Source organism: Hyperoodon ampullatus, assembly GCF_949752795.1.
Source record: "Hyperoodon ampullatus genome assembly, chromosome: 2".
Taxonomy (NCBI): domain Eukaryota; kingdom Metazoa; phylum Chordata; class Mammalia; order Artiodactyla; family Ziphiidae; genus Hyperoodon; species Hyperoodon ampullatus.
In genome coordinates this window covers 76,759,552-76,785,690 of record NC_136915.1, presented here as the reverse complement: position 1 = coordinate 76,785,690, position 26,139 = coordinate 76,759,552, and the positions used below count along the sequence as shown (strand labels likewise).

General features: G+C 36.5%; 1 protein-coding gene across 1 annotated transcript in view; it reads left to right on the top strand.

Moving 5' to 3' along the window:
- COL24A1 (collagen type XXIV alpha 1 chain) overlaps window positions 1-26,139 on the top strand; it is a gene marked incomplete at both ends in the record, with an annotated part of 398,140 nt that overhangs the window by 71,863 nt on the left and 300,138 nt on the right. Inside the window, 5 exons of the mRNA XM_079698762.1 lie at window positions 1,063-1,107; window positions 5,667-5,720; window positions 6,750-6,794; window positions 9,666-9,719; window positions 14,140-14,184. Coding sequence (XP_079554888.1) covers window positions 1,063-1,107; window positions 5,667-5,720; window positions 6,750-6,794; window positions 9,666-9,719; window positions 14,140-14,184 — 243 coding nt within the window. The remainder of the gene's footprint in view (window positions 1-1,062; window positions 1,108-5,666; window positions 5,721-6,749; window positions 6,795-9,665; window positions 9,720-14,139; window positions 14,185-26,139) is intronic.

Here is a 26,139-nt window from a genome sequence, read left to right as displayed (position 1 = left end):
CCAGAGTATCATTTCCTACTCTAATTCATTAATCCAAGTTCATAAACCCTCCATGATAGGGTTTAATCCTGAATGACTCTTTTCACTCTGTTACTCTATATCTTAAAACCCCAAAAACTTATCTTCAGTTTGCAGTACATTAATTTGAAGTTTCTGATATTTGTAAAATAACTATAATTTATTTCAGGTTTTTGAGGTTTGCTTAAAATCCTAAAAGGTTCTTTTAAAAAGGAACTTTTTCTTGTTCTTTTATATACACCAAAATCTAGTAAACAGCAGGTTGATTTACTGATTGTTGATTAGAGCTGTACAAATATGCTCCAAAGTGTCCTTTATTTCTTTCTTCCTTTCCTTTCTTTTAGCTTCCTTTCTTTCACTCATAAAATATCTTTCTAGAAGATAAAAGTTATTATCTCTTTTATATCTTTGGGTGTTAATGATAGAAATTAAGATTTGATTTTGGTTCTTATTTGGAGAATTTTTTGTTACTAATTTTTTTATTGAGGTATGATTGATATATAACATTTGTTACTGATTTCTTAGACAGCTTTATAAATCCCTTTTGATGGACCTGTGAGCAACCTCTTTTTATTCACTCATTCATAGAATGTTATGACAGTGTTTTAGATTAGAGAAACTGCCTGAAACTGCCAGTTTTTCAATAATTACAAACAGATTCGCCTGAGGGCATTCTGTTTCAGCATTAATGAACTAAAACCAACTTTTAAAAAGCTTAAGCAAAATTTAGCAGATCCATTGCTAGATGCCAGCCTTTTATAAAAGATGCTGGTTTTTAAATTCAATACTACGTAACCATTTTAGTTGACAAGTCATTCAAATTATACTCCAAATTAATTAAGAATTACTAATACGAATTTATTATTTAATAAAAATTAAATTTTTATTAAATTTAAAAGATTACATTTAATAAGAAATAGATTAGTAAGAATTACATTTGTATTAATGGGAAAACCAAAAGATGGGATGAAAGACAACTGTGGTTAGTTATTTGGCTCAAATGGGTTTACTTTTCATAGTATGTCTTCACCTTTACCCTTGCAGGGTCTCAAAGGACATCCAGGGCTCCCAGGACTCCGAGGTGAACAAGTAAGTATTCTTCCTTTATAAGACTTGCATCTTCTCCAGTGAAAAAGACACACAGTAGAGAACTCCATTGAGAGATTATTTTCCCCCATGTAACTCTTTCAATTTTTCTTAATGCTTTTTACTCTGCTTAGTACAGGAAAAACTTCTAATTTATTATCTATTAAATCTTGTGGGTTTTTTTCATATCTTAGACTGACTTTCACTGTCTGCCTAATATGCTCCAGAACAGCAGTCTTAAACTTCCGTTGTTCATAAACCACTGTGAGAATCTCATAAATGCTGTGTACCCTGTCCCTGGATTATCCATGCATGCACACACACTCATATGCACTGATTTTTTTGTATGTTTCAGGGGCTTTCCTGTTTTCCAGAGTCTATCCACAGCTGTTAGTTCCCTACCCTTGCATGAAGGAACGCAAATAAATTTTAATAACAATCCAAATTAGAATGGCACATCTGCTGTTTGTTGTCCATTCTACACATACACATATATGTAAAAGTCAAAATAGTTTGGGAACTATTTAGTTTTTGATCATGTTATTCCTTCTCTCTCCCACCATAAAATAATGTATCATTATGTCATAGGAAGAAATAAAGTCATATCTCTTGTTTTCAATAGAATATATACTAGGTCAGTATGAATAAATCAGTGAAAAGGGTAGGAGATTAGATACTAACTAAGGTGACAAATCGTTATTGGAGATTTAGCAAAGAGCCTCAGGAAACCCTAAAGGGAGCTCCAGAAAGAAAAGTGATGGATTATCCCTGAGGGAGAGCTAATGAAGAAATAAAGCCAGTTTTCTCTTTTATTCATGTAAGAGGGACAATACACTCTATTCAGTCCCTGAGGCACAATTTTTCAAGATTGCTAATTACTAGACATGGCAAGTGATATACGTATCTGTAGCAAGTAAAATCTCAGTTTCCTGAAGATCAAATGAGTGCTGAAAAACATTTGAGCATTTATGGGAAAAAAAATCAGAAGGGCAGGAGGGATTAGTTCCCGGGGAAGAAAAAAAATCCCTAGAATACTGCTTTGGTAGAAATTCTGTGTAGATTTCAATGAAGAAAACCTGACACATCACAAGTAAGTGAAAAATTGACCATTTGTCAGTACTACCCAGTTTACTCGCAACTGTTCTATAACCTAGTTCTGTTAGTATACGTGTCATTGTTCTGAGGGTGGTATGTCTTTGAGAAGAGTCTGAAATCAGTTTTAAAGGTTGGAAAATGTATTATTGGAATCAGTTCTTTCTATTTTATTTATTTCCAGAAGAAAAAAAGACAAAATTGGTGATAACTGTGAGGAACAACTAAAATCATTTTGCATTTTCACTGTGGAAACACTGTGGACATTAAGAGGAGTGTAACTAATTAGCTAGGAGACATTCCCTTCTGGAAAATTTGTAGATATCTATAAACTGGCCAGCAAACACTTAAGAAAGTAATTATATCATCTGGGCAAGGTTTAGTAATAAGAGCTTTCATTTACAGAGTCTTTATTAGTTGCCAAACTGTACTACTGTTAACTGGAACTTCAAGTAGTATAATTATTTATTTAATATTTCCATATGTTAACTCATTTAATACTCCACAACACTAAGAATTATTGCAGTTACCCCTGCTTTTAAATATATTTTTACACATTGTTCTCTTTTCTCTACACAATAATCCTGTGACCTAGATATTATTATTGTATTTTACTAATGAAAAAAACTAAGAGATAGGGAGGACCCATGCTGGCAGTGCTGGGACTCTCAGTGAAGTCTGACTGACTCAGAGCGTGTGCTTTAATTCTTAGAGTGAGAAGTGGGATTGGGGCAGGTTTACTATTCCTGATTTTTCCAGGGGTAGAGATATAACTTTGTGTCTGAATTCCTCCATTTGATCTACAGATTTAAGTGAGCCATTTTTTAAATGCAGAGTGAATTGAGGTATAGTGCTTTGTTTTGAGTTTCTTTTGAGCTGCTCTGGTTGTCCAAGTGATTTTAGGGTGTGGTTGGCTTAGAATATGTTTGTGCCACATAAGAGTGCTGAAAGCTTACCCGTTGACTTTGTTTACTGTTATTCCAGTAGGGCAGGATTTAGTCATCCAGTGGTGTCCTTTTGTGTATTTCTCTGTGCAACTGGAATGTGTTATATCTCTACATGTTGTCTTAACACCCTCTATGAAAATCCATTCAAAATCAGATTTCATTTATGCCTTATAACAGATTGCTTTTTAATTGAGGTCAGTTAACCTAAGTTGGCTAGGAAACTAATGAAAGGGATGGTGATTGGCATTAGCCAGAACCTACAGAACAGAAGCAGCCTTTTAAATTTATTTCAGTCTTTTCTATTGGCATACCCAAGTATAAGGTTTTGTGGATGTCTGGATATAGGCCTGTGTGTTTTAGAATTGGATGGGGAATAAAGGAAGCAGTTGTAAATAGACTGAAGGCAAGTCTCATAATTAGAGGGCTTTCCCTAGAGTACTACTTTAACTTATTTGCACTTCAAAACTATACTAGGGAGGCAGCCTTGAATGGTGGTCTCTGGAGTTAGACTTGCTGATTTAAATTCTGGCTTTCTACTTACTAGCTGAGTGACTTCCCACTGGTGACACACACTTCATGTCTTATTTTTCACATCTGTAAAATAGGGATAATGGTATCTACCTTATAGGGTTTGAGCAGATTAAATAAGATAATACATATAAAATTCTTGAATTTTGGCACATGATAGGTGCTCAATAAATGCTGTTATAGGAATAAAATATGTATTATATATAATATTAATAAGGTAATATCTAGTACATAAATATGGTTTCTGAAATTTATAGGATATAATCTCTCTACATGTAGATGAAAATTTTTGGTTACTTCTCAGAAGGCAACTGTTTATTCACATTGTGTTAAGTTGTTCCTTGCCATATATATGTATATGTGTCTGTGTGTATATGTATATATGTATGTATGTGTGCACATGTATATATATGTGTGTGTTTGTGCATACACACATGTGACAACTTTTGTCAGATTGTCTGAGTTCACATCTAGGCTCTGCTACTTACTCACTGTGCCATCTTGCACAGGTTTCATAACTTCTCTGTATCTTAGTTTCTTCAAATGTAAAATGGAGAAAATAGTATCTATCTCATAGATGTAAAGTAGATGTAAAGTGGTGGCATAGGATTAACACATAAAAAAGTGCTAAGTAAATGATAATTGTTGGAGCAAGGGAAGGAAGTGGGAGACAACAGGGAGAAATGAGAAAAAACAAAACTGAGAGATGGATTCTGAGAAAAGTGGAGAAAAGGACAAATTAGGAGCCTACAAGTCTAATGGAATGGGAGGGCACAAACTTTCCACTATGATGCTCCATTTGCCTTTTTCTTGGTCTGTTTTTCCTCTAGATTTTCCAAATTTTAGGAATTTCAAAGTATTTCTATTGTTAAACCAGAGGTAACACTCTTCTGTATACTTCAGATCAGAGAGGCAAAAGAGCTAGTGTCTTTTATTATCTCTTTTCCAAACAACAAACTGGAAATGAATTTTACATAATAAAGAATCTATGAAATTTATCACTGCTGTCACCATTTGTGGTTAAGTAAAGACAGCTCAACACATATTCTTCTGGTATTTCCTTGGTTCACAAATTATTTAACAGACCTAAACTTTGAATAAACTGAATGAATGAATGAATGAATCATATATCAATGGGAGAAAGTAACAGAGAGTGGAGGTATTTCTTCTCACTTTTCCACACAGTTCTGCAGCAAGTTTCCTTTCTTATGCCTTTGAGTCTCCATATATCAGCCTTCCTTGAGCAATCCTTGTTTTAAATCAGGCATACAGAGTTGTCAGTGCAAAATGAATTTCCCATCCAAAGTTGCTATGTGAATTTTTAGATAGACCTATGTCATGATACAGATATTTACCACTTAATATCCATTTACTTATCTTCTGGAGCTCATGCTCTGATAGTTAAGGAGAGTTGCAGGATGACTGAGACAAGAAGGAGTTCAATCCATAAACATACTGGTTATTACAAAACGTACCAACTCTTTCTCTAATGTGTTTTTTAAAAGTTATGTATCACTGGATTTTTCCACCCTAGATTTATCATTACTAATAATCAATGTCTCATTTAGGTCCCTAATCTAATGTGTTTATTTTTATTTAGCAATTTTATCTCATTTTCATTTTAAATAGATGACTTCAATCAGATAAGCAATGTGCAGGACCCTTCGTTTTTTTTTTTTTTTCGGTACGCGGGCCTCTCACTGCTGTGGCCTCTCCCATTGCGGAGCACAGGCCCCGGACGCGCAGGCTCAGCGGCCATGGCTCATGGGCCCAGCCGCTCCGCGGCATGTGGGATCTTCCCGGACCAGGGCAGGAACCCGCATCCCCTGCATCGGCAGGCGGACTCTCAACCACTGCGCCACCAGGGAAGCCCCCCCTTAGTATTTTCATATGGAAAAAATATTCTTTCCAAACTTGGGTATTATGAATGCACCAATTTTGTTTCCTTGGGTTTCTTTTGACTTTGTTGTATTGTTTTATTATTTTTCATTTTAGGGGATTCCAGGATTCACTGGTAATATTGGTTCACGTGGTTACCCTGGCAGGCAGGTGAGGTAACTATATTTACACTTCTCTTTTCATGTTCCTCTTGGTTAATACATTGTATGTTCTGATTTCAAGAGTTAATGTTCAAATGATAATTGGCTTACTTTTATGAAATAATGAATTACTCATAGCAAAATAATTCCAAAAATTCTAATATCAAAATTGTAAAAATCCTTCAAAAATTTTACTGCAGAAAATTTTGCTTAAAATGGGAGTAGGATTTTTAAACAGGTTTGTTGTGAATAACATACAGTGGAACCTTCTAAGTTAAAATGCCCAGTGGGCTAATAAAATGTTAAAACAGCCCTGCTACTGATTTTACAGTACTGCCACTTACTAAAACGAAGTAATGGTATGAGTTAAGACTCTATATGATAAGCAACATTTTTTAATAATACAACTATAAACACTTGGGACACAGTTGGCAGCGCTACACATACCACTATCTGAATACTTTCATCTGAACTGGATTCAAGTCTTTGTATACTGTTGTGAAAATTCATTCTAATCATTTCATATTTATTTCCCTCTAATCTCTAACTTTCTCTAGCTACTTCATATAGATTAATAAGAGAACAAATTTTCTTTCTTAGGCTTTCATGAACTGATTACTTACTCTTGAAATTAATTATTCATTTAGCATACTAGAAAACTACATTTATATAAAATATATTTTTGTATTTTATATACTTTTTATATATCTAAAATGTATTTTAGATAAGTTAATTAGAAGTGCTTTAAAAGAACACAGTTTTCCAATAAGAAATAGCTTAAAAAATAATTTTTGTTACTGACAATGTGTTAATCTGCTTTATTTAGATATCTAAAATATATTCGTGTATAGATTATATAACTTTTGGTTCTGAAATTCTAAAATTCCTTGAATATATATAGTCTTCATTAAGTATACAGAGTTCTGAAGTTTATACTTGTGAAAATGAGACCTTTTATATGCCCTTTTTATTAATCTATTTATCTACAACTCTTTAAAAAGTACTGTAGGATAATGATGATGCCTTTTTTTCACACTAGGGTTTAGCTGGACCAGAAGGTAATCCAGGACCTAAAGGTGTACGAGTAAGTAAGCATTTTCATCATTTTGTTAAGTATGCTTGCGTATGAGTAGAATGAAGTGTACAAAATACTTATTCTCACACTTCCATAGAAACTTTGAATGTAATGCAGGTTTAGCCTGGAAAGAAACACACTTATTAAATAGATATTTTTACTGTTAAGGCCATAGAGAGCAGTCTTATGGTGATAGGTTTTACATCATTCTTTGATAGCTCCTACATCTACATCATTTATTTTGCTAGCTCCTAGCAAAATGTCTGGTATGTTGAAAATATGCTCTTTAAGCATTTGTAGTATTATTTATGTGTGGACGTATATAGACCTAAGAAATAATGATGAAAGAAATATGAAGAGGCAAAAAATTTGCACTCAAGGCTGAGATAATAATACAAAAACTATCTGGAGTAAAGAAATATCTGCAGAGAAAGAAATAGGCTTATCACATTCAAGCATATACCATTGCACTTCCAACTGTTAAAGAAGTTGTTAGCCACTTTTAATCATTAAGGGAGTAAAACAAAAAAAAAATTACTGTGATGTGTTATGTTGTGTGCCACAAATTAAAATCAAAACTGGTTCTAGGAAAAATTAGTAAACTAAAATTTTTTTTAATTCTCTATTTTAAATAGCCAGTTATTTTCCGGAATCTACATCTGCCTTATATTATCTTAAATACTTTTTTGAAATAAGGAAAACAAAAAGTATTTAGACAGTATGTAGTATAATGATGCCTTAATTTTAAAAAAATTCTTAAACATTTTCAAATACTTCATATTTCTTTTGCTATCAACCCTATGAAGTAGCAGAACACATGTATTGTCTCCATCTTACAGATGAAAAAACAGTAAGCTATGGAACCGACACGGTTTGACAACGTCATAGCAGAACTCAAACCAGCGTTTTCTCACTTTCAGCTCTGTACTGTTTTACTATCCCATGCTGTCTCCACCCTTGCATTAAGTGAAAATATAATGGGGAAAAGTCATGTATTCTGTATTTTTCTTCTCCCATCTCCATCCATTTCAACCTCTCAGTCGTTCAGGGAAATTTCTCTTTGTTTCCTCCTAAGAGCTCTATTCTACCCTTAAGTCTTCTGACCCATCTGCCCTTCAAATCTTATATCACTCTATGAGCTCTTTCTATGAGTCCCACATCTCCACTTCCTTGCCAAGATAATTAAATTTGAATCCTCCTCATCACCACAATCTCAAAATGACTAACAGAACTCATCCTCTTTCTACTAAACTATTAGCTTTCCTATTTGTTTTCCATATTTCTATCAGTGATTACCATTTGCTTATCAGTCCAGTGTAAACCTTAGAATCATCTTTGCCTCAATCCTAGAGAGAGATACAAAGACCAGTTGAACCACTGTAATCCAAATGAATTCTATAAACCGCACATTTGATTATATCAAAACTCTGTCTAAATTTTTTTGATGACTCTGTATAAGTCCCAAACTTTCCATCATCACATAAAAGACTTTTCATGATGTAACCACTGTTGCCTTTCCAACCCCTGCTCTTGCCTACCAATCGCACAGAACTATTTGCAATTCTATGAAAATGCCATGTCATTTTATTTTGATTGATTGATTGATGACACATTGTTAGCCCTGCATAAAATGCCTTTCCTTTCCTTCAAGACTCAGCTTAAATGTTGCCTCCTCTGTAAAACTTTCCTAAATCTTCCCTCTAGGCAAAGTTGGTCATTCTGCCTTCAAAGCTTCTATATCTTCTATTTATCACATTACATAATCATGTCACAATTATCTTATGATATTACAATTATTTGTATGACTCTTTTTCCTAATAAACTATGAACTTCTTGAGGGCACTGATTTTCATATTCATTTTTGTAATTCCCATTCTTGTCACACAGTGGGCACTAAAATGATGTTTTGTGAATGAGTGACCCAGACTCATATTCCTTCAAATTTGGACCATTGAAACAGCATTCTAACACATTTTCCTACATTCAGTGTTTCCTGTCTTGGGTGTATTCTGTATCCTGTCCACAGATTAATATTTTAGAAAAACAGCTTAACATCAGGGCACTACCACACTCCCCCAAAGTCCAGTAGCTTCTTACCTAAACTATAAAGTCTAAAATTCTTAGTCTGAAATTTAAGGCTCTCCTTAATCTATTCTCTAAACCACTATACACTTTATTTATTAAATTGATGAAACAGGTTATTATTTGCCACAGGTGAGATCTAACTAAAGTATGGTAGTATAAAGTAGCTTGCATTGTTATTTTACTCCTTGTTTCTCAGACCTATTGGAATCTTCCTGAGGGCCCAATGGGTCTGCTTCTCTCCAAAGCATCTTACACATAAGAAACTGTCAGTTAACCATTTACAAACGCTCCTGGAGTCCTCTCTATCTTGTCTCTGCTTACTGTAGTGCTGGTTGGAGTGTTCTTTCTCTATCCTCTGCTTATCAAGACTTTATCTACTCCACAGGCCTATCTCAAGTGCCATTCTCCTTTGAAACCTCCTCTGACTGCTTTTACCTCCTCCCACATTGGAATGAATCTCTTCCTCCTCCATACTTCTTTTTCTTGGATACCTCCATTCTGCCTTACAATTTAGTTAATTGTATATCTGTGTCTTCTGCCCTTTGTAATATTCAATGTAGAAAAGAATTTGGGCTTGTTGATTTTTATTAGCCACCATGCCTTAAGTTACATTTCCTACTTTTTTTAATGAAAAGATTGAACTGTAATTTCTAGAAGAAAAGACACAAGATTATTCAAACTGTTTGCCTTATAATTTCATATTACTAGGAATAAATTTTAAGTATCTCTATTTAGAATTATTTACAGGGTGAATATTTAAGTAAGATAATACAAAGATTATTTGCTTACTTTAAGGGTTTCATTGGCTCTCCTGGAGAAGTAGGACAACTGGGACCTGAAGGAGAAAGAGTAAGTCTATTTCCTTCAAATATTATTTCTAACGTGATATACTTAGGATAAAGTATAACAGGGCTCATAAACCCAGATGTCAGGCAGTGAAACAAGCCAGCTTTAAGAAAAGTCACCTACCAGAAATATAATTAAACTCTCTTAAATTTTACTGAATTGTGTTTTAGGTAAGTGAGATGATATAAATATTTATGGTAGGCAACTTTAAATTTAACTTTTAAAAAACACAAATTGATATTATATAATTATGAAAATTTTATTTTGTAATTGATCTTTAATTTGAGTATAAACTTTTGTCAAGGTTTGTATTTTACAATGCAATGTGTAATAAATCAACTTCAAAAGATATATTTTTTTGTTTAATAGTGGAAGATAGCTGTTCATAAATGTAGGTACTTGTGAATAAAGTAGAATCTTTGCCAAATGGTTTGTTATACTTATAAAAATTAACAAAGATACATACAGAGTTCTGGCATTCCAACTTCGTCATATTTAGTTTTCAGTGCCATATGCAGTTCAGTGATTTCTAGCTGCATTTCTTCATCTACACTGTCAATATTAATTTTAAAAAAAGTAACAATATTAGCATATTCTCAGGTTTGAAAACAATCGTATTCCAAATTTAGCATTTAACTCTATTATTATACAAGTGCTGTTCAGGCAAAATTTTTTTCATATCTGGAAACTGATTTTTGCAAATGAAAATAAATCAGATCATTCTTTGCTAGATGAATATTTCAAATGTATAGTTTTTTTTTTTTTTTTTTTTTTTTTTTTTTTTTTTTTGTGGTACGCGGGCCTCTCACTGTTGTGGCCTCTCCCGTTGCGGAGCACAGGCTCCGGATGCGCAGGCTCAGCAGCCATGGCTCACGGGCCCAGCCGCTCCGCGGCATATGGGATCCTCCCAGACCGGGGCACGAACCCGTATCCCCTGCATCGGCAGGCGGACTCTCAACCACTGCGCCACCAGGGAGGCCCTCAAATGTATAGTTTTTTGAGTGAGTGAATTAAATCACATTTTCTTGTTGTTACTTGTGAATGCCTCCACAGAGAAGAAACATTCAGAGTTTACATGTGCTGTAATGACAATCAAAATGTTTAGTTGTCTTTGGTGAGAAGAGGTGAAGATATTCCTATGATGAGCGCACAGGTCATTTCTTTCACTTGCAAACAATATCTTCAGTGTGATCCTACAACTAAGCCACTTAACTACTATGTAATACAGCAGACTTACAGATGATGTTTCCAATCTATCATGCAAAGAATTGAACTGCGTCTTATAGACCCAAAGGAGTATATATAGTTTACATTGTTAATTACTGTGCTGCTTATGATACAATCCTTCCCTCACCTGTTGGAATGAAGTTATTTCTAGTAATTGATGTAATAAATAAACGAAAGTTATATGTCCTTGCAAAATGTCATCATCTTGAATTCAAGGATCCCTGTGACACTGACTATCAATAGGCACAATGCTTATAATCATACTCAGTAATTTCAACTAGTTTATATGAATATAACAAGATTGTCTCAAATCATAAATATAAGACCCTTTTGTGATATTCTACCTATTATAGGTACCATGTCCTAATATTATTAGGCTACTTCAGAATTCTCACTAAAACCATGAATGGTATAGCTAACTGGATGGTGTTATTATGTTATGAAATATTTAAGTAGAGAAAAGCCAAAGAAAATAATGTTCTAATCACTCCTGAGAACAAATGGGAAGAAAAAGTTCTTTCTGGAAGTCAATAATACACACATGCATGTATACATGAAAAAGTTCTTATATAATTCTATCTGCACTATCCTTAGGTTTTCTGCTGAGATTTACTGAAGCTACTAAGGTTTTAGAAAATAATTATTTTTCTTAAATGCTTGGCTATATTATGTAAAGATGCATGAAATCCTCATGAAATGAGTCATATTGCTCATCTTTGAACTCTTTTTTCAATAGAGAATATTAGATGAATATTTATTAAGCACTGTTGAATTAAAGTAAATGGATTACTTCAACCATTTATATCTGCTAACTTGTCTGTATAGACAAAAATCCCAAGCTACATGGTTCTGACATATTTCTTAGTCCCTAAGGCTTATAAAAGTGATTATAAGTCTCAAGGGATTTTATCAGTTAGTACGCTTTGGACTGCAAGTGACAGAAGATCCCATTTCAAACTGGCTTCAAAATTAGGAAATTTAAAATAAATGATGATAATGATAACAGCAAATGATTTATCGAATGGTTACGTCTATATGCAAGGTGCTATGCAAATACTACATACGAATTAGCCCCTTTAATCTCACAACACCCAGTGAGATAGGTAGTATTATTTTTCTCACTATAGATGAAGAAAATGAGGCATACAGAGAGACACACTTACCTAAGACTATATATAGGTAATAAGAGCAGAGCCAGGATTTGAACATAGATATTCTGGCTCCAAAGACTGAGTACTTAAGTACTATGCCCTATGGCTGCTTCTTATGACCAAAAACCCATAGGTTAGGTGGGATCTAGGCACAATATGATCCAGAGCACAGTGATATTATTACCCTTCCCTCTGCTTTGCCTTGACTAATGCTGGCTTTATCCTAAGGCTGGCTTCTCATATGATTGCAAGATTCCCAGTGCAAGGGCTAAATATGCCTTTGTTTTTGTCCAGCCAGAGGGACAGGGAGACAGAGAGGAGGTAATTGTCTGTTGGGTACAGAAAATAAGACTTCCTGTTTGTCTGGTTGTACCAACTTTGGTTGCATGCCACCTCTGGACAAATAACTATCACCAGAGGAATGGCAGGATCCCATTTGGAAATACAGATGGGATGGATTTCTGAATAAAATCAGGATTTTTGTTATGAAGAAGAAAAGGGGCCACTTGAGTTAATACATTGAAGCTTTTCTGAATATCACACCAGTTTAAAGGATAACTTATTTTTCTCTTTGGCATACTTCATAAATTGATGGTTGAGAAAAAATAACTCATTAATTGATTCACCAAATACTTACTTTTTTGAAGTATAGTTGATTTACAATATTATATTAATTTTATGTATACAGCATCTTGATTCATTATTTTAATAGATTATACTCCATTAAAGGTTATTAAAAAATAATAGCTATAATTCCCTGTGCTGTTGAATATATATCCCTGTTGCTTATCTATTTTAAACATAGTAATTTGTATCTCTTAATCCCATACCCCTATCTTGCCCCTCAATCATTCCCTCTCCCCACTGATAACCACTAGTTTGTTTTCTGTATCTGTGAGTCTGTTTCTGTTTTGCTATAAACATTTGTGTGTTTCATTTTTTAGATTCCACGTATAAGTGGAATTATCACACAGTATTTGTCTTTCTCTGACTTACTTCACTAAGCATAATATTCTCTAGATCCATCCACATTGCTGCAAATGTCAGAATTTCATTTTTATGGGAATGTAATACTCCATTGTGTGTATGTGTATATGCATGTGTGTGTGTATACACAAGCACATATATACATGTGTGTGTGTATATAAATATACACATGTATGGATAGATTTATCCATTCGTCTGTTGATGGACACTAGTGTGGCTTTCCATATCTTGGCTATTGTAAATAGTGCTACTATGAACATCAGGGTGCCTGAGTCTTTTCGAATTAGTGTTTTCATTTTTCCCAGATATTTACCCAGGTGTGAAGTTGCTGAATCATATGGTAGTTCTATTTTGAGTTTTTTGAGGAACATCAATACTGTTTTCCATAGTGGCTGCACTAATTTACATTCCCACCAACAATGTAGGAGGGTTCCATTTTCTCCACATCCTCACCAACGTTTGTTATTTGTGTTCTTTTTGATGATAGCCATTCTGACAGGTGTGAGGTGATATCTCATGTGGTTTTGATTTGCATTTCTCTAATAATTAGCAGTGTAAAGCATCTTTTCATGTGCCTGGTAGCCAACTGTATGTCTTCTTTGGATGCTGGGAAAACTAGACAGCTACATGTGAAAGACATTAGAACATTTCCTCACACCATATACAAAAATAAACTCAAAATGGGTTAAAGACCTAAAAGTAAGATCTGAAACTATAAAACTCTTAGAAGAGAACATAAGCAGAACACTCTTTGGCATAAATCACAGATCCAAAAATAAAATGTTTTTTTAATATCTGTCTCCTAAGGCAAAAGAAATAAAAGCCAAAATAAATAAACGGGACCTAATTAAACTTAAAAACTTTTGCACAGCAAAGGAAACCATCAACAAAACAAAAAAAAAACCTACTGAATGGGAGAAAATATTTGCAAATAATATGACTGACAGGGAGTTAATATCCAAAATATATAAATAGCTTATACAACTCAAAATCAAAAAACCAAGCAACCCAATCAAAGAAGGGAACAAATATTTACTTTTGACTTTTTCACATTCTAGGGTGCTCCTGGGATCCGTGGAAAGAGGGGTCTTAAGGGAAGACAGGTAATTTGATTCTTGTTTTATGAGGTACGGTTTAGAGGAGTATAATCTAATTATATGCATATTTCTCACCTGTTAGACTACAAATGTAGTTGTTGTTCTTGTTATCCACAATCCATCTTATTCAACAGAGTTTAAAATTTGCCACTTTAACAGCCTATCCAGTAATACCTGAGAATGTGAAGGAGTATTTAGATTAAAAAATAACTCGAAATGTAACACTTCTAATCCATTTAATATACCAGTGGGAGAGACCTTTATCCCCATGACAAGGTGCTAAAATTAAAATGTCACAGGAAATACATGAACAATTTAAAACACTAATGATAGTACTATTCACCCTCATGTTTTAGAGGTTTTTAAAATGCCTGCTTCAGATGTTAGCTCAGAAACTAGTTTCTTATATTTTCGTGTTAAAAAAAATCAAGTAAAGTGAATTCTGCAAGATAATATAATAATTTCAGATATGGGAGGAAATTTTGACATTATCTAATACCCCATTATTTAACAAATGAGAAAACTGTAGTTCAGAAAAAGCATCCTCGGGTTATCCTGGCTGTGTTAGTATAGCTAATTAGCCACCTGCTTTTCACTTGTGCTGTTTTTTTTATTACAATTCAAAGATATTTATTAGGGTAAGACATTCTGTGCTATACTCTGCTCTCTACTCTGTGAGGAAGAAAATTGTCTTTAATAACAGCTTTTCTAAAATTTTGGTGTGTATAATTAAAATCCTGATTATAACACTAAAGGATTACAAATCTCACCAGAATATTCATATCCTTTTAAAGCATTTTATTCTTTGAGCTTTGCGATATTTCTTGAAGATAGAATAGGACAATGGCACTATTATATGGGTGAGGAGAACGAGGCTCAGTGACGTTAAAATACTTGCTCAGAATCCCATAGTTAAAAGTGGTAAAATAAAGAATTGAGCCCAGCTCCTTTGAATGTAAATCCAAGATCCTTTTCCTTACTACCTAGATATTTCTGCTGTCTGTCTTCTACCTCACACTACTTAGAAGAACATGATTTATTTTTTCATGACATATGGCCAAAATGTGATAAACTTATTTTATTTTTTATTGGAGTATAATTGCTTTACAATGTTGTGTTAGTTTCTGCTTTACAATGAAGTGAATCAGCTATATGTATACCTGTATCCCCTCCCTCCTGGACCTCCCTCCCACCCCCAATCCCACCCATCCAGGTCATCACAGAGCACCGAGCAGAGCTTCTTGTGCTTTATAGCATGTTCCCACTAGCTATTTTACCCATGGTAGTGTATATATGTCAGTCCTAATTTCCCAATTTGTCCCACCCTCTCCATTCCCCCCTGTGTCCACATGTTCATTTTATATGTCTACATCTCTATTACTGCCCTGCAAATAGGTTCATCTATACCATTTTTCTAGATTCCACATATATGTGTTAATATACAGTATTTGTTTTTCTCTTTCTGGCTTACTTCACTCTGTATGACAGATTCTAGGTCCATCCACATCTCTACAGATGACCTAATTTTGTTCCTTTTTATGGCTGAGTAATATTCCATTGTATGCATGTACCACATCTTCTTTATCCATTCATCTGTCATTGAACATTTAGGTTGTTTCTATGTCCTGGCTATTGTAATTAGTGCTGCAGTGAACATTGGGGTGCATGTGTCCTTTTGAATTAATGGTTTTTTTCAGGGTATAGGCCCAGTAGTTGGATTGCTGGGTCATGTGGTAGCTCTAGTTTTAGTTTTTTAAGGAACCTCCATACTGTTCTCCATAGAGGCTGTATCAATTTACATTCCCACCAACAGTGAAAGAGGGTTCCGTTTTCTCCACACCCTCTCCAGCATTTATTGTTTGTAGATTTTTTTTTTTTTTTTTGCGGTATGCGGGCCTCTCAGTGTTGTGGCCTCTCCCGTGGTGGAGCACAGGCTCTGGACGCACAGGCTCAGCGGCCATGGCTCACGGGCCCAGCCGCTCTGCAGCATGTGGGATCTTCCCGAACTGGGGCATGAACCCGTGTCCCCTGCATCAGCAGGCAGACTCTCAACCACTGCGCCACCAGGGAAGCTCTGTTTGTAGATTTTTTGATGATGGCCATTCTGACTGGTGTGAGGTGATACCTCATTGTAGTTTTGATTTGCATTTCTCTAATAATCAGTGATGTTGAGCATCTTTTCATGTGCCTCTTGGCCATCTGTATGTCTTCTTTGGTTAAATATCTATTTAGGTTTTCTGCCCATTTTTTGATTGAGTTGTTTGTTTTTTTGATATTGACCTCCATGAGCTGTTTGTATATTTTGGAGATTAAACCTTTGTTACTTTGGTTGCAAATATTTTCTCCCATTCTGAGGCTTGTCTTTTCATGTTGTTTATGGTTTCCTTTGCTGTGCAAAAGCTTTTAAGTTTCATTAGGTCATTTGTTTATTTTTGGTTTTATTTTCATTACTGTAGGAGGTGGGTCAAAAAAGATCTTGCTGTGGTTCACGTCAAAGAATGTTTTTCCTACATTTTCCTCTAAGTGTTTTGTAGTGTCCGGTCTTACATTTAGTTCTTTAATCCATTTGGAGTTTATTTTTGTGTATGGTCTTAGGTAGTGTTCTAATTTCATTCTTTTACATGTAGCTGCCCAGTTTTCTCAGCACAACTTATAGAAGAGACTGTCTTTTGTCCACTGTATGTTCTTACCTCCTTTGTCATAAATTAGGTGACCATATGTGCATGGGTTTATCTCTGGGCTTTCTATCCTGTTCCATTGATCTATATTTCTGTTTTTGTGCCAGTACCATACTGTCTTGATTACTGTAGCTTTGTAGTATAGTCTGAAGTCTGGGAGCCTGATTCCTCCAGCTCCATTTTTCTTTCTCAAGATTGCTTTGGCTATCAGGGTCTTTTGTGTTTCCATACAAATTATAAAATTTTTTGTTCTAATTCTGTGAGGAATGCCATTGGTAATTTGATAGGGATTGCATTGAATCTCTAGATTGCTTTGGGTAGTACAGTCATTTTCACAATATTGATTCTTCCAATCCAAGGACATGGTATATTTTTTCATCTGTTTATATTATCTTTGATTTCTTTCATCAGTGTTGTGTAATTTTCTGAGTACAGGTCTTTTGCCTCCTTAGGTAGGTTTATTTTGAGGTATTTTAATCTTTGTGTTGCGATGGTAAATGGGATTGTTTCCTTAATTTCTCTTTCTGATCTTTCATTGTTAGTGTGCATAGGAATGCAAGAGATTTCTGTGCTTAAATTTTGTATCCTGCAACCTTACCAAATTCATTGATTAGTTCTAGTAATTTTCTGGTGGCATCTTTAGGATTTTCTATGTATAGTATCATGTCATCTGCAAACGGTGACAGTTTTACTTCTTCTTTTGCAATCTGTATTTCTTTTATTTCTTTTTCTTCTCTGATTGCCTTGGCTAAGACTTCCAAAACTGTGTTGAATAGGAGTGGTTTCACTTTAAAGATTTTAACATATTAAGATAAACTTACAAAACTGTCAAGAAATGAAAAGTAAGCCAAACATTTTGTTTTCTTGCAATTACATTCAACATTAAAGTTAATCTTGTAAGAATTATAACAGCAGAAACTGTACCATCATCATTATCATCATCACCAATTTTTAGTCTCAAGCACTTTGTTAAGTATTTTGTATGCCATCTCATTTGATTACACTCTATTATACTTCTGAATGTTAGTATATTATTTCTTTACATTTTATCCCTCTTACACATATCCCAACAGAAATATCTCTCTTATGTGTCAAATATCTAATCTAAATATGCAGATTGGGCTGTCTCAAAATTGATAGTAGGTGAAGTTCATCTTCTTTATTCTTGTCTTCTCCATTCTATGTCTTGATTTTTTTTATCCATCTCCTACCAAAGTATGCTGTGAGTAAAAGAACTAATTAATTTATTTATGCTACTATATTACTTCCAGTGCTTAAAGTGTTACCTTACCCATTAGTAATTATATTTTAAGTATAGTTTAGGACAGAATAAGTAATCTTTAATGGTGGGATTTTAGGCATTGCTGAGGAAACATTTTCACAGAGTCTCTGTGATATATCACTTAAGTAGCTACCCTCTCTATTTATTAATATAGCTGGTCTTATATAGATATTAACTTTATCTTTCCTTGGGGGGTGCTGTGTTGGGTTTTCGTTGCTTCATGCGGACTTTCTCTAGTTGCAGTGAGTGGGGGCTACTCTTGGTTGCGGTGCAGGTGGTCTCTCATTGCAGTGGCTTCTCTCTTGTTGCGGAGCATGGGCTCTAGGTTCGTGGACTTCAGTAGTTGCAGCATGCGGGCTCAGTACTTGCAGCACACAGGACCTAGAGCACACGGGCTTCAGTAGTTTTGGCACACAGGCTCAGTAGTTGTGGCTTGCAGGCTCTAGAGCGCAGGCTCAGTAGTTGTGGCGCATGGGCTTAGTTGCTCCGCGGCATGTGGGATCTTCCTGGAGCAGGGCTCGAACCCATGTCCCCTGCATTGGCAGGTGGACTCTTATCCACTGTGCCACCACAGAAGTCCCTTAACTTTATCTTGACAATGTATAGGTATTATCTACTTTCCTACTCCATAATGAACTGTAAAATTGTCCATGGAAGTTTATAGATAATTTCTGGTTTCTTACTCCATAGGGAATTATAATATTATCCAACAGATGCTATTGAGTTCAAAAGAGGAGTTCAAGAAAACTGTGGAAAGATAGTGAATGGAATGATCACTGGGTTCTTTTTTTTTTTTTTTTTTTTTTTTTTGCAGTACGCGGGCCTCTCACTGTTGTGGCCTCTCTCGTTGCGGAGCACTGGCTCCGGACGCACAGGCTCAGCAGCAATGGCTCACGGGCCCAGCCGCTCCGTGGCATGTGGGATCTTCCCGAACTGGGGCACGAACCCATGTCCCCTGCATCGGCAGGCGGACTCTCAACCACTGTGCCACTAGGGAAGCCCTGGGTTCTTTTTTTTTTTGAGTACACTGTTCTTTTTTTTTTTTTTTTTTTTAGTTTCTGCTTTATAACAAAGTGAATCAGTCATACATATACATCTGTTCCCACATCCCCTCCCTCATGCATCTCCCTCCCTCCCACCCTCCCCATCCCACCCCTCCAGGCGGTCACAAAGCACCGAGCTGATCTCCCTGTGCTCTGCGGCTGCTTCCCACTATCTATCTACCTTACGTTTGGTAGTGTATATATGTCCATGCCTCTCTTTCCCTTTGTCACAGCTTACCCTTCCCCTTCCCCATATCCTCAAGTCCATTCTCAAGTAGGTCTGTGTCTTTATTCCCATTTTACCCCTAGGTTCTTCATGACATTTTTTTTTTTTTTGAATTCCATATATATGTGTTAGCATACGGTATTTGTCTTTCTCTTTCTGACTTACTTCACTCTGTATGACAGACTCTAGGTCTATCCACCTCATTACAAATAGCTCAGTTTCGTTTCTTTTTATGGCTGAATAATATTCCATTGTATATATGTGCCACATCTTCTTTATCCATTCATCCGATGATGGACACTTAGGTTGTTTCCAGCTCCGGGCTATTGTGAATAGAGCTGCAATGAACATTTTGGTACATGTCTCTTTTTGAATTATGGTTTTCTCAGGGTATATGCCTAGTAGTGGGATTGCTGGGTCATATGGTAGTTCTATTTTTAGTTTTTTAAGGAACCTCCATACTGTTCTCCATAGTGGCTGTACCAATTCACATTCCCACCAGCAGTGCAAGAGTGTTCCCTTTTCTCCACACCCTCTCCAGCATTTATTGTTTCTAGATTTCTTGATGATGGCCATTCTGACTGGTGTGAGATGATATCTCATTGTAGTTTTGATTTGCATTTCTCTAATGATTAATGATGTTGAGCATTCTTTCATGTGTTTGTTGGCAGTCTGTATATCTTCTTTGGAGAAATGCCTATTTAAGTCTTCTGCCCATTTTTGGATTGGGTTGTTTGTTTTTTTGCTATTGAGCTGCATGAGCTGTTTATAAATTTTGGAGATTAATCCTTTGTCAGTTGCTTCATTTGCAAATATTTTCTCCCATTCTGAGGGTTGTCTTTTGGTCTTGTTTATGGTTTCCTTTGCTGTGCAAAAGCTTTGAAGTTTCATTAGGTCCCATTTGTTTATCTTTGTTTTTATTTCCATTTCTCTAGGAGGTGGGTCCAAAAGGATCTTGCTGTGATTTATGTCATAGAGTGTTCTACCTATGTTTTCCTCTAAGAGTTTGATAGTTTCTGGCCTTACATTTAGGTCTTTAATCCATTTTGAGCTTATTTTTGTGTATGGTGTTAGGGAGTGATCTAATCTCATACTTTTACATGTCCCTGTCCAGTTTTCCCAGCACCACTTACTGAAGAGGCTGTCCTTTCTCCACTGTACATTCCTGCCTCCTTTATCAAAGATAAGTTGGCCATATGTGCGTGGGTTTATCTCTGGGCTTTCTATCCTGATCCACTGATCTATCTTTCTGTTTTTATGCCAGTACCACACTGTCTTAATTACTGTAGCTTTGTAGTATAGTCTGAAGTCAGGGAGCCTGATTCCTCCAGCTCCGTTTTTCGTTCTCAAGATTGCTTTGGCTATTCGGGGTCTTTTGTTTTTCCAAACAAATTTTGAAATTTTTTGTTCTACTTCTGTGAAAAATGCCAGTGGTAGTTTGATAGGGATTGCATTGAATCTGTAGATTGCTTTGGGTAGTAGAGTCATTTTCACAATATTGATTCTTCCAATCCAGGAGCATGGTATATCTCTCCATCTATTTATATCATCTTTAATTTCTTTCATCAGTGTCTTATAATTTTCTGCATACAGGTCTTTTGTCTCCTTAGGGAGGTTTATTCCTAGATATTTTATTCTTTTTGTTGCAATGGTAAATGGGAGTGTTTTCTTGATTTCATTTTCAGATTTTTCATCATTAGTGTACAGGAATGCCAGAGATTTCTGTGCATTAATTTTGTATCCTGCTACTTTACCAAATTCATTGATTAGCTCTAGTAGTTTTTCGGTAGCATCTTTAGGATTCTCTATGTATAGTATCATGTCATCTGCAAACAGTGACAGCTTTACTTCTTCTTTTCCAATTTGGATTCCTTTTATTTCCTTTTCTTCTCTGATTGCTGTGGCTAAAACTTCCAAAACTATGTTGAATAAGAGTGGTGAGAGTGGGCAGCCTTGTCTTGTTCCTGATCTTAGTGGAAATGGTTTCAGTTTTTCACCATTGAGGACAATGTTGGCTGTGGGTTTGTCATATATGGCCTTTATTATGTTGAGGAAAGTTCCCTCTATGCCTACTTTCTGCAGGGTTTTTATCATAAATGGGTGTTGAATTTTGTCGAAAGCTTTCTCTGCATCTATTGAGATGATCATATGGTTTTTCTCCTTCAACTTGTTAATATGGTGTATCACATTGATTGATTTGCGTATATTGAAGAATCCTTGCATTCCTGGAATAAACCCCACTTGATCATGGTGTATGATCCTTTTAATGTGCTGTTGGTTTCTGTTTGCTAGTATTTTGTTGAGGATTTTTGCATCTATGTTCATCAGTGATATTGGCCTGTAGTTTTCTTTCTTTGTGACCTCCTTGCCTGGTTTTGGTATCAAGGTGATGGTGGCCTCGTAGAATGAGTTTGGGAGTGTTCCTTCCTCTGATATTGTTTGGAAGAGTTTGAGAAGGATGGGTGTTAGCTCTTCTCTAAATGTTTGATAGAATTCGCCTGTGAAGCCATCTGGTCCTGGGCTTTTGTTTGATGGAAGATTTTTAATCACAGTTTCAATTTCAGTGCTTGTGATTGGTCTATTCATATTTTCTATTTCTTCCTGAGTCAGTCTTGGTAGGTTGTGCATTTCTAAGAATTTGTCCATTTCTTCCAGGTTGTCCATTTTATTGGCATAGAGTTGCTTATAGTAATCTCTCATGATCTTTTGTATTTCTGCAGTGTCAGTTGTTACTTCTCCTTTTTCATTTCTAATTCTACTGATTTGAGTCTTCTCCCTTCTTTTCTTGATGAGTCTGGCTAATGGTTTGTCAATTTTGTTTATCTTCTCAAAGAACCAGCTTTTAGTTTGGTTGATCTTTGCTATCGTTTCCTTCATTTCTTTTTCATTTATTTCTGATCTGATTTTTATGATTTCTTTCCTTCTGCTAACTTTGGGGGTTTTTTGTTCTTCTTTCTCTAATTGCTTTAGGTGCAGGGTCAGGTTGTTTACTCGAAATGTTTCCTGTTTCTTAAGGTGGGATTGTATTGCTATAAACTTCCCCCTTAGAACTGCTTTTGCTGCGTCCCATAGGTTTTGGGTCGTCGTGTCTCCATTGTCATTTGTTTCTAAGTATTTCTTAATTTCCTCTTTGATTTCTTCAGTGATCACTTCATTATTGAGTAGTGTATTGTTTAGCCTCCATGTGTTTGTATTTTTTACAGATCTTTTCCTGTAATTGATGTCTAGTCTCATAGCATTGTGGTCGGAAAAGATACTTGATACAATTTCAATTTTCTTAAATTTACCAAGGCTTGATTTGTGACCCAAGATATGATCTATCCTGGAGAATGCTCCATGAGCACTTGAGAAAAATGTGTATTCTGTTGTTTTTGGGTGGAATGTCCTATAAATATCAATTAAGTCCATCTTGTTTAATGTATCATTTAAAGCTTGTGTTTCCTTATTTATTTTCATTTTGGATGATCTGTCCATTGGTGAAAGTGGGGTGTTAAAGTCCCCTACTATGATTGTGTTACTGTCGATTTCCCCTTTTATGGCTGTTAGTATTTGCCTTATGTATTGAGGTGCTCCTATGTTGGGTGCATAAATATTTACAATTGTTATATCTTCTTCTTGGATCGATCCCTTTATCGTTATGTAGTGTCCTTCTTTGTCTCTTCTAATAGTCTTTATTTTAAAGTCTATTTTGTCTGATATAAGAATTGCTACTCCAGCTTTCTTTTGATTTCCATTTGCAAGGAATATCTTTTTCCATCCCCTTACTTTCAATCTGTATGTGTCTCTAGGTCTGAAGTGGGTCTCTTGTAGACAGCATATATATGGGTCTTGTTTTTGTATCCATTCAGCCACTCTGTGTCTTTTGGTGGGAGCATTTAGTCCATTTACATTTAAGGTAATTATTGATATGTATGTTCCTATTCCCATTTCCTTAATGGCTTTGGGTTCGTTATTGTAGGTATAGTCCTTCTGTTGTGTTTCTTGCCTAGAGAAGTTCCTTTAGCATTTGTTGTAAAGCTGGTTTGGTGGTGCTGAACTCTCTCAGCTTTTGCTTGTCTGTAAAGGTTTTAATTTCTCCATCAAATCTGAATGAGATCCTTGCTGGGTAGAGTAATCTTGGTTGCAGGTTTCTCTCCTTCATCACTTTAATTATGTCCTGCCACTCCCTTCTGGCTTGTAGAGTTTCTGCTGAGAGATCAGCTGTTAACCTGATGGGGATTCCCTTGTGTGTTATTTGTTGTTTTTCCCTTGCTGCTTTTAATATGATTTCTTTGTGTTTAATTTTTGACAGTTTGATTAATATGTGTCTTGGCGTATTTCTTCTTGGATTTATTCTGTATGGGACTCTCTGTGCCTCCTGGACTTGATTAACTATTTCCTTTCCCATATTAGGGAAGTTTTCAACTATAATCTCTTCAAATATTTTCTCAGTCCCTTTCTTTTTCTCTTCTTCTTCTGGAACCCCTATAATTCGAATGTTGGTGCGTTTAATGTTGTCCCAGAGGTCTCTGAGACTGTCCTCTGTTCTTTTCATTCTTTTTTCTTTATTTTTCTCTGCATCAGTTATTTCCACTATTTTATCTTCCACCTCACTTATCCGTTCTTCTGCCTCAGTTATTCTGCTATTGATCCCATCTAGAGTATTTTTCATTTCATTTATTGTGTTTTTAATCGATGCTTGATTCATCTTTAGTTCTTCTAGGTCCTTGTTAACTGTTTCTTGCATATTGTCTATTCTATTTCCAAGATTTTGGATCTGGGAGATAGAATCTTGGATCAGCTTTACTATCATTATTCTGAATTCTTTTTCAGGTAGACTGCCTATTACCTCTTCATTTGTTAGGTCTGGTAGGTTTTTATCTTGCTCCTTCACCTGCTGTGTGTTTTTCTGCTTTCTCATTTTGCTTATGTTACTGTGTTTGGGGTCTCCTTTTTGCAGGCTGCAGATTCGTAGTTCCCGTTGTTTTTGGTGTCTGTCCCCCGTGGCTAAGGTTGTTTCAGTAGGTTGTGTAGGCTTCCTGGTGGGGGGGACTAATGCCTGTGTTCTGGTGGTTGAAGCTCGATCTTGTCTTTCTGGTGGACAGGTCCACGTCTGGTGGTGTGTTTTGGGGTGCCTGTGGCCTTATTATGTTTTTAGGTATCCTCTCTGCTAATGGGTGGGGTTGTGTTCCTGCCTTGCTAGTTGCTTGGCATAGGGTGACCAGCACTGTAGCTTGCTGGTCGTTGACTGAAGCTGGGTGCTGGTGTTGAGATGGAGATCCCTGGGAGATTTTCGCTGCTTGATATTATGTGGAGCTGGGAGGTCTCTTGTGGACCCGTGTCCTGAAGTTGGCTCTCCCACTTCAGAGGCACAGCACTAACTCCTGGCTGCAGCACCAAGAGCCTTTCATCCACCCGGCTCAGAATAACAGTGAGAAAAAGTAGAAAGAAATAATTAGTAGAAGAAAGAAAGAGAGATTGAAAGAAAGGAAGAAGGGAAGTAAGGAAGGAAGGAAGAAAGAAAGAAAGGAGGGAGGGAGGAAGGATGGAAAGAAAGGCAAGAAAGGAGGGAGGGAGGGAGGAATGAAAGCAAAAGGAAGAGTGAATGGAAGAAGAGAGGGAGGGAGGGAGGAAGGAAAGAAAGAAAGAAAGACAGGAGGGAGGGAGGAAGGAAAGAAAAAGAAAGTGGAAAGAAGAAGGGTGGGAGGGAGGGAGGGATGGAGGAAAGAAAAAGAAAGAAGGAAAGGAGGAGCAGAGGGAGGAGGGAGGAAGGGAAGGGAGGAAAAAAAGAAAGAGCAGGTAAAATAAAATAGAATAAAGTATGCAATATAGTAGCGTTATTAAAATTAAAAAGTAATTATTGAAAAAAAACACGGACCGAAAGAACCCTGGGACATATGGTGGAAGCAAAGCTATACAGAGAGAATCTTACACAGAAGATTACACATACACATTCACAAAAAGAGAGCAGGGGGAAAAATCAAAAATCTTGCTCTCCAAGTCCACCTCCTCGATTTGGGATAATTCGTTGTAAAAAGAGGAAAAGGGCGAAAAGTCTGAAATCTTGCTAAGTCCACCTCCTTAATTTGAGATAATTCGTTGTAAAAAGAGGAAAAAAAAGGGGGGGAAAGTCTTAAATCTTGTCCTCAAGGTCCACTTCCTCAATTTGGGATGATTCGCTGTCCATTCATGCACTCCACAGACGCAGGGCACATCAAATGGACCGTGGAGCTTTAATCCGCTGCCTCGGAGGCTGCACAGAGAGATTTCCCTGTCTCTGCTCTCACAGCTCCCGGGTCTCAGCCTTGGACCTGGCCCCGCCTCTGCGCGTAGGTCGCCGGAGGGCGTCCGTTCTTCGCTCAGACAGGACGGGTTTAAAGGAGCCGCTGATTCGGGGGCTCTGGCTCACTCAGGCAGAGGGGAGGGAGGGGAATGCCCTCTCCTCGCGCACCAGGCAACAAAAGGGAAAAAAGTCTCTTGCCTCTCCGGTAGCTCCAGACCCTTTCCCCGGACTCCCTCCGGGCTAGCACTAACCCCTTCAGGGTCTCTTCCTGCCGCCAGCCCCAGACCTCTCCCTGCGCTCCGACTGAAAGCCGATACCCGAGCCTCAGCTCCCAGCCCCGCCCGCCCTGGCGGCCGAGCAGACAAGTCTCTCGGGCTGGTGTGTGCCTGAGGGCACCGATCCTCTGTGCCAAAATCTCTCCGCTTTGCCCTCCACACCCCTGTTGCTGTGCTCTCCTCCGCTACTCCGAA